At 46.4% G+C, this 17,047-nt stretch overlaps 2 protein-coding genes across 6 annotated transcripts in view; one reads left to right on the forward strand and one right to left on the reverse strand.

Annotated features, from left to right (window-relative positions):
* Window positions 1–16,621, forward strand: part of LOC135095940 (GATOR2 complex protein WDR24-like) — a 32,568-nt gene extending 15,947 nt beyond the window's left edge. The window contains exon 18 of one of the 2 annotated variants that reach the window (XM_063997204.1): window positions 15,638–16,621. The gene's annotated coding sequence lies outside the window, so the exon portion shown is untranslated. Of the gene's footprint in view, window positions 1–84; window positions 2,632–15,637 lie in introns of those variants that run through there. The other variant, XM_063997291.1, reaches the window with a different exon arrangement.
* LOC135096180 (uncharacterized) overlaps window positions 2,840–17,047 on the reverse strand; it is a 98,567-nt gene continuing 84,359 nt past the window's right edge. For all 4 annotated transcript variants that reach the window (XM_063997631.1, XM_063997570.1, XM_063997705.1 and 1 more), the window contains 6 exons: window positions 16,694–16,848; window positions 16,312–16,390; window positions 15,667–15,829; window positions 5,795–6,014; window positions 4,837–4,893; window positions 2,840–4,141 (listed from right to left, as the gene is read on the reverse strand). In XM_063997631.1, the coding sequence (XP_063853701.1) occupies window positions 3,978–4,141; window positions 4,837–4,893; window positions 5,795–6,014; window positions 15,667–15,829; window positions 16,312–16,390; window positions 16,694–16,848 (838 nt within the window). In that variant the 3' untranslated portion in view covers window positions 2,840–3,977. The remainder of the gene's footprint in view (window positions 4,142–4,836; window positions 4,894–5,794; window positions 6,015–15,666; window positions 15,830–16,311; window positions 16,391–16,693; window positions 16,849–17,047) is intronic.

Raw genomic sequence — 17,047 nt, forward strand, 5'->3', positions numbered from 1 at the left:
TCTCTCTCTCTCTCTCTCTCTCTCTCTCTCTCTCTCTCTCTCTCTCGTTTTGTTCTTATTGTATTCAATCAAACTGTTTTCAAGACTGAATTTCCTATAAAAATCTGTGACAGAATGTAAAGCTATTTGAGGATTTTTGAATAAAGACTTTTAATGAGACTAAATTTCCTACCTTCAATTTTAGAGTCTTTCTCAGATTAAATTTACCTGTGCTGTGTATCTTTCATTTAACTTCTCTAACAATACAAAATTCTGCAATTATTTAACCTACTAAGTGGAGCACATCATGCCTTACTTTAATTTTACAGAAATCTTCATTCTTAGGGACTTCAAAATTTATTGGCAGCTTTGGCTTTATTTCCCTTCACTGACCAACATAGTGAACTTTGCAGTTCTCCACAACCTGGAGCAACTAGTGCAGCACACTGTCCATCTTGGATCCATCTTATAGACATGCCCAACATTCTTGACATTTTCCTAATATTTAATCCTGGGTATTCTGTAACTTTCATCTCTGTTGAGCTCCTCTGATCTTAACCTCATTTTTGTATTTTATGAAGCGAAGGTCATAGAATAAACAAAAATATGGGTCCATTAAGGGAAAGCCCAAACAAAGTCCTCAAGATTTCAGCTTCCACAACGTTAGGTATTCAGTTACATCTCTGCCAGTTTTTTCTGTTACTCCAGGTGCTAACTTTATACAGGGGCCTTATCCACTTGTATGGAATACTGTTCCAATATATGAAATAGGAGACAGTTCCACTCTCACAGCTTCATGAAACAAAAAGTTTTTCATCTCATCAAATCCTCTCTAATCTCTCACACTCTGCCTATCCTCCATGATACTTCTAAAGTTATTGCTCTTATAAACATCTTACATGCATGCCTTTCCCACTCACAGTCTTGCTGCACAAGATTTTCTATTTACTTTCATCCCTATTCATTTTACCTTATCAAGAGTTAAGAAGTGTCTATGCAAACTTTTTTTTTTTTTTTTTTTTTTTAAACCTTGGTCATCATCCACATTTACATGTAAAAATCACTTATGCTGTAGAGCAAAATCTAACAGAGCCTGAAGCTGGATCATTATAATAATAATAATAAGCTTATACAGATTAAAAAGATTTGTATATTGTTGGAATACAATAAATATCTAAGCACAAACAAACAAATAAATTGATTAATCAATTAATAAATAATGAGTAAACAAGAAATATACACAACAAATAAATAATCAATAGGTCTGGTAAAAAAGTAGAGGAAATATTTGCTTTGCTTATTGTGTTTTGTGAGTAATTACGTACACCACTACATTGCCAGCATGAGACTCATGGACTATGTATGTCTGAATGAAAACAACACAAAGCTGGGTAAATGTCTCCCTCTATGGTGGCAGCAAGACTTGAGCAGGAAATCACCTCATAATGAATACTTGGAACTGCCTCACCTAACCTTTGGTGAAGCATGTACAGTCATTGTCAGAAGTAGTGTAACTGCACTGCCTTCCTTTGTGTTTAGGGTTTTCCATTGACCATAAATTCTCCAATCTGCTAAAAATCTACTTAAGGTCAGGTTAAGTATGAAAATTGAGCAGATTAAAGAACTTAAGATTGAGGAAAAATGCTAAAGGTAATGGAAATTAGTGGGGAAGGTTATTTGACTTCTGATGATGATAGAACATTAATCCTCCACCATTGTTCATCACTGCAAATAGTGGTAAATTAGAGATGCAGCATTAGTCTGTAGCAAGGAGAGGGTCTGTTAGTGACTACAGACAAATACAATTATATACATGGGATTTTGAAGTAAAGATGGTAACAGATTTAATCTGCAACAGTGAGGCAATGAGGTATTTTGAAGGCCATGTATGTACAGTTGTCCCAGGTGTGATGTTATGAATTTCAGTGAATTTCATACATGTAAATCAAATAAATTTAAGTGAATTTCATATCCATAAATCAAATAAAGATTAATATATGGATCAATGAGCTGCTTTATATCAAGAACTGCAAAGATCAAGAATAAATAGAGGATGCTATAGTAGAGGTTAATCATCAGTGAGTGTTTTTATCAGAAACATTTTGTTGCATATGACATCACTTCTTTGGACAACTGTACACCATTGGCAAGGGATAACTACTTAGAAACTCTTAAGAAATACATACATACATAACTCACAAAATATAAAATGGATGCTACAAAGTACAAAAAAAATGCATAATTTTACTCATCATCTGACAATCAATTAGACCTCATTAAAGCTATGGTTACAATTAAATGAGCTTATTGAACTATGTTAACAATGACATGATTCCTCTATTATAGGTTCTGTCCCAAGCAGCTCCCTCTAATAGCTCTCCTTAAGATTAATTTCTTTGTTTTTTTAGCATAAGATATTATTTCAGTTATTCATCTTTACATTTCTTTTGACTTAACTAAACACTAAATGAAGTAATAGAAGAGATAGAAAGGATCTGTTAGTGGAACTCATCAGTACAGAAGATTAATCTCTATAAAAAGAAATGACATTTAAAATAAATAAATGAATAAATAATCAAATGAATAAATAAATATGTATGTGAATAAGACTACTGTACAGCAATTTCAAACAAAATATACTGCTTTGATTTTCATGGGATTTTTTTTCCTTGGATATTACTAAGGAAAGCTTTACAAATATGAACTTTCCCAAGCTTTTTCTTTCCCAGTATTCTGACAACCATGAGTACACATTAATATATTGATTATTAATCAGTCAACCCAAACTCCTTAAGCTTAGACTGAATATTTGCTGTAAAGTCAGGTAACAAGCAAAGGTGAAAACAAAGCTGAACACAGACAGGCAACATGTGAGTTAGATCATACAGAAACAAATGCAAAAGCTACTCTAAAGTAAGAATCTCCACTTGAATAAATAACAAATTATTTAACATTCAATAAACTTACCAGCAGGTAAAGAGACCTCTGTTAGCAGACGATCCTTTGCTTTGGTAAGCAACACTTAAAATACTGGAGGGCAAGCAAAGAAACAATTTACTTTCCCTCCACTGTGTGGTTTGGACTGGAGAGCTGCTACACTGACATAGGAAACACAATTAGACATCTTTCTTCCAATCAGGCTATGTGCAACATCATCACAGTTTCCTCACACTTGCAGCCTTGCTTACATTGGTGTAGTCTCTCATGCTTACATATTAATTTATGTAACTGATAATGAATAAACTAGCATTATGAGTAGCAGAAGTTTACACAGTTGCATGTACCCATGATACAAAGCACAAATCAAACTCCCAGCCATAAGAATGAGGACATACTCCATCATTTGAGGATTTTGCCTTGTACCTTTCCATCACAATGAGTACTGTGTAAACTGGATGAGGTGTAGCAGATGGGCCTTTAAATATTTGTATCATTAGTAAAAGACAGAATGCACTCCCACTGACTTATACCTGTAGGCATCATGAGACATTGCCTTGTTGAGTAGATGCATGAGCAGGAGTGCCAGTGTTCACCTGGCCTTGCAGAATAATAAACAATTCAAATGTGGTGGGTGCCACCTGCTGAGGGAAGGTCACACGTACTACCTTTCTATCTTTCCATCTCGTTCTACAAGTAAGTTGAAAAATCAGTATAGTACCTACATATTGAACAAATAACAAACACAACAGCCAGACAGGTCAGTCATGAATGCAACAAAACACAATAATGCCTCTTTGTGAAATGTTCTTTAGTATGAGTAAATGACAACAGCAACAGCAGCAAGATCATAAGCAGCACGCTGGCATCCCCATATGTGTCTCACCAACATAAATGGAAAAAATGCCAATGTGGATGTGATTTTCTGAGGCTGAATGGGGATGGAGGAGCCATGCATGACTGCCTCAGCCTCACATTCTGCAACACTTCACTCACTTCACTGCAAGGACATTCACAGACCAACTCACACTGACAGTTTATCTCAATCTTTCAATCTTTTATCAAGGGAGTCTCTTCTTGATGGGTGGCACAAAGTGTGACCCAGGGCTTGGGGAGTAGGCTGACTTAGGGATTGTGCTGTCTTCCTGTCTCCGTGCCCGCCGCAGTCTGAGGCACATGACACCACATGTCACCAACAAGGTCCCCAACACTATTGCCACCACACCTACAAAGTAACATAAATGCAGAAAGGGATAATTTATTATTTACTTATTCATTATTTGATCTTATATTATTCATTACCGTTTATTTTTTTTATTTCTTCATATCTATATTTACTGTATCTTTTAATATATATATATATATATATATATATATATATATATATATATATATATATATATATATATATATATATATATATATATATATATATATATATATATATATATATATATATATATATATATATATATGGTACGTATTACCATGGCTTGTGTAAGTACTCGTACATAAGTAGATGGCATAGAACACTGGGTGATAATTATGTATTATGCATTTTCCTCATACCTGGAAGTGTCTTCCTTAGTCCTCCTGAGTGGATTAGAATTTTTATTTTTACAAAATGTGTGTGTGGACTGACTAGTACATGTAAGCTATTCTGATCAAGTTAGTCCTTTAGTGTGGTTAATGTGTCCAGGGTAAATGTCTGAGAAAAAAAAATCAGCTTTAATTAAAAAAATTGAGTTGCTGATTGATCTACTGGAAAGACTGTGAGATTAAGTGATTATTAACATGTAGTTTGAAAACTCACTCTAAATTGTTGATAACTGATTTTTCACCTGATCAAATGCCTACATCTATGAGTGAGTAATATTTAGACTGAGACCCATAGGACAAGTCATCACAGGATGGACTCACCTGCCAGAGCTGAGACAGTTCCTTGTTTGAGGCACACCATCTCAGTATCAAGGTCACCTGCAAAAACAAATGCTTACTGCCACACTCAGAGTCATAAAAACTCTTCTGATGAGGTGATTAGGGTGTGTTGCTTGAGGAGATGGGATATGTAAATCACAGCTGCTGCAACAAGTTACTACTGCAACAAGTTACTACTGCAACAAGCATCATGACCTTTAAACATAATATCTTACATACTTCAGGTTTGTCTTTCTTGAAACTATAAGCCAAATAAATAACACCGTAAGTGACTTAAGTAACTGATTGATTTACTAAATAACATACCTACTAAATTACTAACTTTTTGAGTAACTGATACATTAACATCATTCATTCACTCACTTATTCACTTAATGAGTGACTGTGATCTTTGATCTGTGAATTATTTATTAGCTGAATGACTGGCTGATTTAATTGTTCATTCATTCATTGACTATTTAACTGAAATCCGTATTAATTGACTAACTGATTGCAAGGAGTCCTCAGTTTATGACAGTCTTGACTTGTGCCGTTTTGTGGTTATAACGCTGTACATTCTCCTTTGCAGTTATTTTTTTTCTGATTTATTTCATAATTTTCTATATACTATATGACTTCTATGTTTTTATTTATTTATTATTGTTATTATTATTATTATTATTATTATTATTATTATTATTATTATTATTATTATTTTTATTGTTATTATTATTTATTTATTTATTTATTTCATTTTATTTATTTATTTATTTTTTTTAAATTTTACAGTACTATAGCACTAACACAGGTAAGTGACATACTGTAGGTGCTAGGTGCTTACTTTGGCTGGTTCTGACCTATGCCGAAAATCGGTTTACGACCTGGCATAGGAACAGAACTCAAGGACTCTCTGTACCTGACCGACTGATTGACTGACTGAATGATTGACCACGTGACTTACGGCGTGCATGGAAGACCTGTTCGTCCCGCACCACCTCAAGGGTCATTCTAAGACTCTCCGACATGTTAGCGGGGGAAGAGGCATTATGGTCCACTTTGTTCTCCTTTTCTTTTTTCTCATTATCTTCTTCCTCTTCCTCCACCTCCTCTGCTTCTGTTTCTCCCTCACCCTCTCCTTTGACGTGTCTTCTGTAGCGTCGCCAGTGGCAGGGATCCGCTTTCTGTGGATGGGGTGGAGGAAGGAGGCATGGAAAGTTAATGAACCATTTTACTGGTAGCATCACCCTTAGTTGATATTTACATCATTGTTCCTCAACGTTTTCTGTTCGACTCTTGACCAGCAGGGGCACAGGAAACGCAGGTAACAGTGCAGGTGTTTATTCACAGAAGGTGTGAACAGAAGGCTGGAGGTAGGTGATCTCCCGGCGCCAGGCCGCGCACTTCAACTTAACACTTATGACTGAAGCCTAGCTCGTTCACTCATACACGTATTCATGCCTCACACAAGTCTCGCTCATTCACTCGTTCACACAACTAGCTAACAACCACACACCTCCCCCGAGACATAAGGAAGATTCCTTATCTTTGTTATGGCTACCGTAACACATGAAACAAAGTTACAATGATTGAAGTACAGAAAACACGGTACATATACACAAAACAAACACAGCGTACAATGAACACGTACGACTAATCGTAGGTGCTACGGTGCCACCGCACCTGCAGTCGTCTCGGCTCCCTACGCTGTCGGCTGCTTCGACGCTCTGGTTGCTCTCGGCCACGGTGTACCCCGTTACCCTGATGCTCCGGGCTGCCGGGATGGTGGTGTTCCTCGTGACCCTGATGCTGAAGCGCTGCACCGCCATGAGCGGTGTGCTGCTCGACAGGAAGGGGAGCAAGAGGTCTGTGTGGGCGTAGGTGTCTTCTATTACGCCACATCACGCGACCGCTGCCCATCTTGATGAGGTAGTCTCTCCTTCGCCCAACAGCCACGATGACACCCAGGCGATCCCAGAGGCCTGTCGTGTGATCTTGAACGTCGACGTGGCCACCGAGGTGCAGGAGAGGAAGAGTACGGGCGGACGCGTCGTGGCGAAGTTTCGCTTTCTTCCTCAGTCGCTCTGCCTTGGCGTCGCACTCATCAGCAGCGCGCTGCCACTGCTGAGCGTATGAGCGATGATGAGCCGGGACACAGGACCTCATAGGATGACCGAAGAGGACTTGTGCTGGTGATCGCCCTTCCGCCCTCGGAGTGTTGCGCAGTTCCAGCAACCCGCGAGCGAACGCATCCTCGTCCAGGTGTCCCTGCTGTGTGGTCGTGAGGATCAGCTTCTTCACGGACTTGACCGCTGCCTCGGCGTGACCATTGGAGCGTGGATAATGAGGTGAAGATACACGATGCTCCACCCCCCATCGAGCCAGGAAGCGCCGTACCGATGAAGAAGTGAACTGCGGTCCACCGTCAGTCCTCAGGAGAACAGGCACGCCCGTGTCGGCGAACACACCCCGAAGGACACGAACGAGCTGATCAGCCGATGCTGGACGTGAGCATGCAGACACGTGAGGCCACCCAGACAAGCGATCTACATACACGAGGTATGTACGGCCTGCTGCGTGGAAGTAGTCTGCAGAAACTGACTCAAACACCCTGCTGGGTGTGTCCGTGTCCTGCCAGAGAGGTTCGTTGGCTTGGCTTGGTAGGAGTGGACGGCATAGTGAGCATCCAGAAACGACGTTCTCAACGTCTCTGTCCATACCAGGCCAGTACACCGTTTGTCGGGCCCGTCGCTTGGTGCGCTCCATCCCCTGATGACTGTCATGGAGTCGCTCTAGTGTTTCTCGGCGGAGGCTGTGAGGAATAAGAAGCCTCGGCCCGTAAACCACCAGGTCGTCGTCTACGGCCAGCAGACTGCGCACCGGCCAGTACGTACGCAAGCGGTGATCGAGGTCGTGGCAATGATCAGGGAAGCCCTCGATGATGACGTTCTTGAGCAAGCAGTACTCCCCGTCTCTTGCTGCTGCGGCACGTACCATTTCCACAGTCTGATCCTGGAGTGGTGCTAAGCGGACGCCGTCCTCATTGGTGGCAGATAACGCTGAGATGACCGCTGAGTGGAGAGGGTCGAGGTCACCAGAAGTAGCAGCATCCTCTTCCTCCACTGGGTCCTGTACTGGAGCACGTGAGAGGGCGTCGGGCACACAGTGTGTCGATCCCTTTTGCCAGCTTGCTGTGAAAGAATACTGAGCAAGCTTCTCCCTCATGCGCTGCAGCCGCAGGTTCTCTATTTCTCCCAACAACTTGCTATTGAGGAGAGGTATCAGCGGGCGGTGGTCGAGCACTAGATCGAAGTGAGGGAGTCCTTTCAGGTAGGTGCCACATTTCCTGACTGCCCAGACGATTGCAGCCATTTCCAACTCTATTACTGCATAGCGGCTCTCTGTGTCTGTAACAAATCTTGACCCGCATTGCACCATCTTCCACTGGTCACTGTGCTTCTGCAGGAGAACGAATCCAAATCCGTGCATCCTTGAGGCGTCAGTCTGTAGCATCGTTGGTAATGATGGGTCGAAGTATGCCAAGACAGGTGGGCTGACGAGACACTGTTTCACCTTCTCAAACGCCTCTTCATGGTTAGGAGACCAGCACCAACTGTTCTTCGGGCGTAAGAGATCTCTGAGGGGTTGTGCAGCTGCAGCCACAGCAGGAGAAAAGCTTCCAAGCTGGTTTGTAAGACCCATGAATGATCGTAAGTCGGTGATGTGCTGTGGTCGTGGGAAGTCAGAGATTGCCTTAACTTTCTTTGAGTCTGTCGTGTAGCCTTGTCCAGAAACAGAGTAACCACAGTAATCTACCACTCTTTCCGCGAATGTAAACTTCTGTGGGTTGAGAGTGATGCCGTGCTGGTCACACCGCCGCACAATCTGAATGACATGGGCTAAGTGCGCACTGTAGGTGGAGTCATAGGCCAGGATGTCGTCCACGATCTTGATGGTGTTAGGTATGTCGCCGAGAGCTTGGTCTCCTCGACGGTTATACTCGTCTCCAGACGAGACGAGACCCATAACCGCTCGCCGAAACTTGTACCGACCCCAAGGTGTTATGAAGCAGGTTAAATCCTGGTCTTCTTCTCTAATGGGGACTTGAAAATACCCCATCTTGGCATCAAGAGTGGTGAACCAAACTGCTCCGGTCCCGATCGAGGCGATGGCGTCATGAGGTGAGCGCACTGGATACACGGGCCTCTTCACGTAACGGTTGAGTCGTGTCAGGTCAACACACAGCCTTACACCAGATGTCTTTTTTGGGACAGGCACGATGGGGTGGCACCATGCCGTAGGGTAGTCCACACTCTCGATGATTCCCTTGTTAAGCAGCTCTTCCCACTGGCTCTTAATTTCTTCACGCCAATTGTAAGGGATTGTACGAGATGCTGTTACGGCGAAGGGTCGAGCGTCGTCTGTCAACTCGATGGCCATGGATCCACCAGCCATTGCACGTAAACCTTCCTTTGCTTCGAAGACGCTGGGAAAGGCCTTGATCACAGCAGCAGCGTGCCCCGCACGCTGCTGTGGCGTTGGGTCGTAGGAATGAGGCCAGCTGATCACTTCTGTGGGCGTAGATAGAGGTGGCTGCGAGGCGGTCGGGTACTTGATGGAGCTGTTGCCGGTGTGCTGTTCTTCCCTGCGTAGCGGTCGGATTTGAGCCGGAAAATCTTCGGGGAGGATTCCGAGAGCGATGGAATCGTACCAGCTAAGCAGCGCCCCCTTCACCTCCTTCACCACGCTCACAACAGTCTCAGCTTCCCTGTCGCCCAGTTGCAAGTGCGACGAGAAAGTTCCTACACAGGTGAGGGGGTGATTACCGGCAGCATAAAGTCCATCACCATCAGCGGGCGCCAAGCTGGAGGGCGGGATTCCAAGGAGTGTTGCCGTGTCGAGGCCAATAACGGTCGTTTCGGCCCCAGAGTCAGGAGTCCACGTAATCTTGTCTCTTCCAGCGGGATGTGTGGCGGTAATGAGCACCTGGGGCGCAGGTCGTGCCGTCACCGTCTTTGTGTATACGCCTGATAAGAGCTGGTATACACTGGCACTGGCTCCCCGCCTCGGGCCTGCACCGCGATGAGGAGAGACAGTTGAGGAACTCCTCGAAGCTCCTCGTCGTTTCCTCACTGTCTGCTGACATACACTCGCAAAATGCCCTCTTTTCCCGCAGTTACGACACACTTTATCTATTGCCTGGCATCCCCTTTTGTCACTGCGACAATTTTTGCCACAACGATAACAGCCCGTGGGGCTTGAGCCCCCGAAACTGCCCTTCCTGTAGTTCGAGACAGCGTTCACACCATGGCTCGAAGAGTGAGAGCCGCCCCTTAGTACTGCACTACACTGGTTAGCGCTCTCTGATGCTCTGCAAATATCTATGGCGTTTTCAAGGGTGAGTTTCTTGTTTTCCAGCATGCGTTTCAGAGCCACTTCGTCTCGTGTCCCAACGACAATTCTGTCACGCAGCTGATGGTTTATGCACTGGTCGCAAAAGTCACAGAAATTGGCGATTTCCTTAACAGCACATAAAAAGTCGTCAAAACCTTCTTGCGTTTCTTGCACGCGGGAGTAGAAGTCTCTTCTATCCATGATGATGTTGCGCTGGCTTCGCAGGTACTCACACATTGCATCGAGGATGGTTCTTAACTCCGCGTCTCTCGGTAAGCTTATCCCGTAGCGAAGTGTACGGGTCCACTCGTCGTCTAGGACAGCAGCGAGTGCCGCCCTCTGCTCAGCCAGGGAGAGACAGTCTATCCTGGCGAGGGTTACGTATCCTTCAAACTTATGGCGCCACGTGTCGAACTCACGTAAAGATGCTGACGCCGTTAAGTGAGGAATGATGGTGGCGGACGTCGGGAACCTCGCGCCCTGGGTAGACGTGCTGCGGGCTGTGGTTTCGCCTTCATTGCTCGCCGTGGTGCGACTGGGAGCTTGTGTCCCCACTCTCTCCAGCAGCTGGGTTAAACGCTCCTCGCGAGCCTGACTCTGCTCCGACTGTCGCGCTAGCAGAGCCTGACTCTGCTCCGACTGTCGCGCTAGCAGGGCAGCCAGCGCCTCCAACTGCTTCTCCATTCTGCGCCGTACCCACTGCAGCCTTGTCCTGATCCTACTCACTGCGCCATGTTCGACTCTTGACCAGCAGGGGCACAGGAAACGCAGGTAACAGTGCAGGTGTTTATTCACAGAAGGTGTGAACAGAAGGCTGGAGGTAGGTGATCTCCCGGCGCCAGGCCGCGCACTTCAACTTAACACTTATGACTGAAGCCTAGCTCGTTCACTCATACACGTATTCATGCCTCACACAAGTCTCGCTCATTCACTCGTTCACACAACTAGCTAACAACCACACAGTTCCTACACAGGTGAGGGGGCGCAGTGAGTAGGATCAGGACAAGGCTGCAGTGGGTACGGCGCAGAATGGAGAAGCAGTTGGAGGCGCTGGCTGCTCTGCTAGCGCGACAGTCGGAGCAGAGTCAGGCTCGCGAGGAGCGTTTAACCCAGCTGCTGGAGAGAGTGGGGACACAAGCTCCCAGTCGCACCACGGCGAGCAATGAAGGCGAAACCACAGCCCGCAGCACGTCTACCCAGGGCGCGAGGTTCCCGACGTCCGCCACCATCATTCCTCACTTAACGGCGTCAGCATCTTTACGTGAGTTCGACACGTGGCGCCATAAGTTTGAAGGATACGTAACCCTCGCCAGGATAGACTGTCTCTCCCTGGCTGAGCAGAGGGCGGCACTCGCTGCTGTCCTAGACGACGAGTGGACCCGTACACTTCGCTACGGGATAAGCTTACCGAGAGACGCGGAGTTAAGAACCATCCTCGATGCAATGTGTGAGTACCTGCGAAGCCAGCGCAACATCATCATGGATAGAAGAGACTTCTACTCCCGCGTGCAAGAAACGCAAGAAGGTTTTGACGACTTTTTATGTGCTGTTAAGGAAATCGCCAATTTCTGTGACTTTTGCGACCAGTGCATAAACCATCAGCTGCGTGACAGAATTGTCGTTGGGACACGAGACGAAGTGGCTCTGAAACGCATGCTGGAAAACAAGAAACTCACCCTTGAAAACGCCATAGATATTTGCAGAGCATCAGAGAGCGCTAACCAGTGTAGTGCAGTACTAAGGGGCGGCTCTCACTCTTCGAGCCATGGTGTGAACGCTGTCTCGAACTACAGGAAGGGCAGTTTCGGGGGCTCAAGCCCCACGGGCTGTTATCGTTGTGGCAAAAATTGTCGCAGTGACAAAAGGGGATGCCAGGCAATAGATAAAGTGTGTCGTAACTGCGGGAAAAGAGGGCATTTTGCGAGTGTATGTCAGCAGACAGTGAGGAAACGACGAGGAGCTTCGAGGAGTTCCTCAACTGTCTCTCCTCATCGCGGTGCAGGCCCGAGGCGGGGAGCCAGTGCCAGTGTATACCAGCTCTTATCAGGCGTATACACGAAGACGGTGACGGCACGACCTGCGCCCCAGGTGCTCATTACCGCCACACATCCCGCTGGAAGAGACAAGATTACGTGGACTCCTGACTCTGGGGCCGAAACGACCGTTATTGGCCTCGACACGGCAACACTCCTTGGAATCCCGCCCTCCAGCTTGGCGCCCGCTGATGGTGATGGACTTTATGCTGCCGGTAATCACCCCCTCACCTGTGTAGGAACTTTCTCGTCGCACTTGCAACTGGGCGACAGGGAAGCTGAGACTGTTGTGAGCGTGGTGAAGGAGGTGAAGGGGGCGCTGCTTAGCTGGTACGATTCCATCGCTCTCGGAATCCTCCCCGAAGATTTTCCGGCTCAAATCCGACCGCTACGCAGGGAAGAACAGCACACCGGCAACAGCTCCATCAAGTACCCGACCGCCTCGCAGCCACCTCTATCTACGCCCACAGAAGTGATCAGCTGGCCTCATTCCTACGACCCAACGCCACAGCAGCGTGCGGGGCACGCTGCTGCTGTGATCAAGGCCTTTCCCAGCGTCTTCGAAGCAAAGGAAGGTTTACGTGCAATGGCTGGTGGATCCATGGCCATCGAGTTGACAGACGACGCTCGACCCTTCGCCGTAACAGCATCTCGTAAAAAAAAAAGGATCTCGTGGCAAAAGGGATCGACACACTGTGTGCCCGACGCCCTCTCACGTGCTCCAGTACAGGACCCAGTGGAGGAAGAGGATGCTGCTACTTCTGGTGACCTCGACCCTCTCCACTCAGCGGTCATCTCAGCGTTATCTGCCACCAATGAGGACGGCGTCCGCTTAGCACCACTCCAGGATCAGACTGTGGAAATGGTACGTGCCGCAGCAGCAAGAGACGGGGAGTACTGCTTGCTCAAGAACGTCATCATCGAGGGCTTCCCTGATCATTGCCACGACCTCGATCACCGCTTGCGTACGTACTGGCCGGTGCGCAGTCTGCTGGCCGTAGACGACGACCTGGTGGTTTACGGGCCGAGGCTTCTTATTCCTCACAGCCTCCGCCGAGAAACACTAGAGCGACTCCATGACAGTCATCAGGGGATGGAGCGCACCAAGCGACGGGCCCGACAAACGGTGTACTGGCCTGGTATGGACAGAGACGTTGAGAACGTCGTTTCTGGATGCTCACTATGCCGTCCACTCCTACCAAGCCAAGCCAACGAACCTCTCTGGCAGGACACGGACACACCCAGCAGGGTGTTTGAGTCAGTTTCTGCAGACTACTTCCACGCAGCAGGCCGTACATACCTCGTGTATGTAGATCGCTTGTCTGGGTGGCCTCACGTGTCTGCATGCTCACGTCCAGCATCGGCTGATCAGCTCGTTCGTGTCCTTCGGGGTGTGTTCGCCGACACGGGCGTGCCTGTTCTCCTGAGGACTGACGGTGGACCGCAGTTCACTTCTTCATCGGTACGGCGCTTCCTGGCTCGATGGGGGGTGGAGCATCGTGTATCTTCACCTCATTATCCACGCTCCAATGGTCACGCCGAGGCAGCGGTCAAGTCCGTGAAGAAGCTGATCCTCACGACCACACAGCAGGGACACCTGGACGAGGATGCGTTCGCTCGCGGGTTGCTGGAACTGCGCAACACTCCGAGGGCGGAAGGGCGATCACCAGCACAAGTCCTCTTCGGTCATCCTATGAGGTCCTGTGTCCCGGCTCATCATCGCTCATACGCTCAGCAGTGGCAGCGCGCTGCTGATGAGTGCGACGCCAAGGCAGAGCGACTGAGGAAGAAAGCGAAACTTCGCCACGACGCGTCCGCCCGTACTCTTCCTCTCCTGCACCTCGGTGGCCACGTCGACGTTCAAGATCACACGACAGGCCTCTGGGATCGCCTGGGTGTCATCGTGGCTGTTGGGCGAAGGAGAGACTACCTCATCAAGATGGGCAGCGGTCGCGTGATGTGGCGTAATAGAAGACACCTACGCCCACATAGACCTCTTGCTCCCCTTCCTGTCGAGCAGCACACCGCTCATGGCGGTGCAGCGCTTCAGCATCAGGGTCACGAGGAACACCACCATCCCGGCAGCCCGGAGCATCAGGGTAACGGGGTACACCGTGGCCGAGAGCAACCAGAGCGTCGAAGCAGCCGACAGCGTAGGGAGCCGAGACGACTGCAGGTGCGGTGGCACCGTAGCACCTACGATTAGTCGTACGTGTTCATTGTACGCTGTGTTTGTTTTGTGTATATGTACCGTGTTTTCTGTACTTCAATCATTGTAACTTTGTTTCATGTGTTACGGTAGCCATAACAAAGATAAGGAATCTTCCTTATGTCTCGGGGGAGGTGTGTGGTTGTTAGCTAGTTGTGTGAACGAGTGAATGAGCGAGACTTGTGTGAGGCATGAATACGTGTATGAGTGAACGAGCTAGGCTTCAGTCATAAGTGTTAAGTGGAAGTGCGCGGCCTGGCGCCGGGAGATCACCTACCTCCAGCCTTCTGTTCACACCTTCTGTGAATAAACACCTGCACTGTTACCTGCGTTTCCTGTGCCCCTGCTGGTCAAGAGTCGAACATGGAAGTTTTTATAAACTCATGTACTCTCGCGCCAAAGACGATTAATTAAAAAAAAAATGCATGAATATTTCACGCTTTTCTTTAATTTTAAGACTGAAAATATATAGATAAAAGTATTAGATCTCTATTATAAACATAAAAAAATAGCAACTCGGTTCTGAATAGTTGTTATATAAGTGATAAATGTATAATAAAATAATTACATAACTATACATTTTGTAATTTTACCTTTAAATGTACATATCAAAGTACACTTACTATCATTTCAATTAAAATTAATTTCTAACATGACACAGTTTTATTCTTAAAACATCTTTTTGTATTGTGTACTCTTATGCCTCTCTCTCTCTCTCTCTCTCTCTCTCTTGGTCAACCCCCTAACTTTTCCCATCCATTAATCTCCTTTCCTCAGTAACCCTTTCTCACCTCTCTTCTCCCTTCTTTAGCACAGTATCACAAACCACAATTCTTAATCTCTTTTCCAAGCCTTTCTAATCCTTAGGCCCACTTCATGCAATCCATTTTCATGTCCGTCAGGGGGCAGATCGTCATCAGTGACGTCATGTTGATGAGAAAAATAATCAGTGTGTCAGATATCCTACCTTGAGATCAGGGAGTGCTGTTAGCTACTATTTTTGTGGCAACAACGCTCATCCCACCTCACGGAAGGAGCATATTTAGTATCTCCAATTAATTTTCTTGTCAACGCAATAACACTGACGACATTCCGTCTTTAGATGAACTATGAAGCAGATAGTGTGAAGCGGGCCTCACTTTTCTTAATTCCCCTCCTTCCTTCCCTTCAGAGATGACAGACAGAGGGCAGCACACTCACAGGACACCTGCCAAGACACATGGTTACGTCACACTGCAGGTACAGCATTCTGGAGCCTGTGAAGCGGAAGGTCTTCATGAAGGCGAACACACTGGTTTGGTGGGCACTGTCGCCCGCATTCGTCCCCTGGAACCCGGTGATCAGAGACTCATCGATGGGGCACCTGGGAGTAAATGGGAAGCATTTTATATGGATGAGTCTGAGTGTGTGTGTGTGTGTGTGTGTGTGTTAGTGTCACATGCTCAATGTTTGATATGAGGTGCTAAAAATGATGTGAAGAGATATTTACTGTAAATTGCTTCTACTTCACTTGTGTTAGTACCACCACCACCAACACTACTACTACTACTTTTACTACTACAACTACTATAGTGACTTCCACTTTTATTACAACTACCACCACTATATACATGAATAACGAAGACCAAAATTAAAACAAGACGGCCAAGAACCTAATCATCTCTCTCTCTCTCTCTCTCTCTCTCTCTCTCTCTCTCTCTCTCTCTCTCTCTCTCTCTCTTATATCCTATCAACATGGACACAAACACTAAGCAGAACTTCGATGCACCCACGCACCTACCCCAGACCGCACCCCAGAACGGACACCCTCGGCATCCCTTCAGCCATGCATCGCTAGCAGCTTACCCGAAGGAGTCAATCAGCTGGATGCGCTTGTCCCCGCCGTTGTGAGCATGGCAATCACTCACCACCATGTCGAAATTCTCTGCGGGAACACTGACACATGAGGAAGAGAAGGAGGAGGAGGAGGACAGGGAAGAAAGCACCACATGAGGCAGAAGGGTGAGGAACAAATTCATAAAAGATCAATAATGCGAGAAAAAATTATGAAAAAAAATAGGCCCATAAAACACTAACGTGGCAGTAAAGTGCTTCACCAAAATGGAGGCTGCAAATGTATATAGTCGAGTGAAATACAACTTTAATTTCCATTGTGCTTATGGTTATTCCTCAGACCTAAGTCGCAATACTATATAAAAAAAATCAACAGTTAGATTTTAAGACTCACCATGCTGGGAAGTCATGTAGATAACCAGGGTGAGCGGGTCGCCAACACGCACGGGGCCCTCGACACGCGGCCCGTCCGCTCTCAGGCCTTGGCGGATCTCCATCTTGCACTCTGGCGCACGCAGAGTGAACTCCCTCAGGTCTCCGGTCTTCACGCTGCCAACACACACACACACACACACACACACACAGACAGTGGAAAGGAAAAGAATTAGTTTGTGTTTTCTTTCTTCCGTTATTTTCTTTCTTTTATTTGAGTTTTTATCTATTCATTTACTCTTTAATAAAGATTTTCATTGTCTGTTGAGAAGCACCAATAAGCTAAACACACACACACACACACACACACACACAC

The sequence above is a fragment of the Scylla paramamosain genome, chromosome 1 (genome assembly GCF_035594125.1).
Source record: "Scylla paramamosain isolate STU-SP2022 chromosome 1, ASM3559412v1, whole genome shotgun sequence".
In the NCBI taxonomy this organism is placed as follows: Eukaryota; Metazoa; Arthropoda; class Malacostraca; order Decapoda; family Portunidae; genus Scylla; species Scylla paramamosain.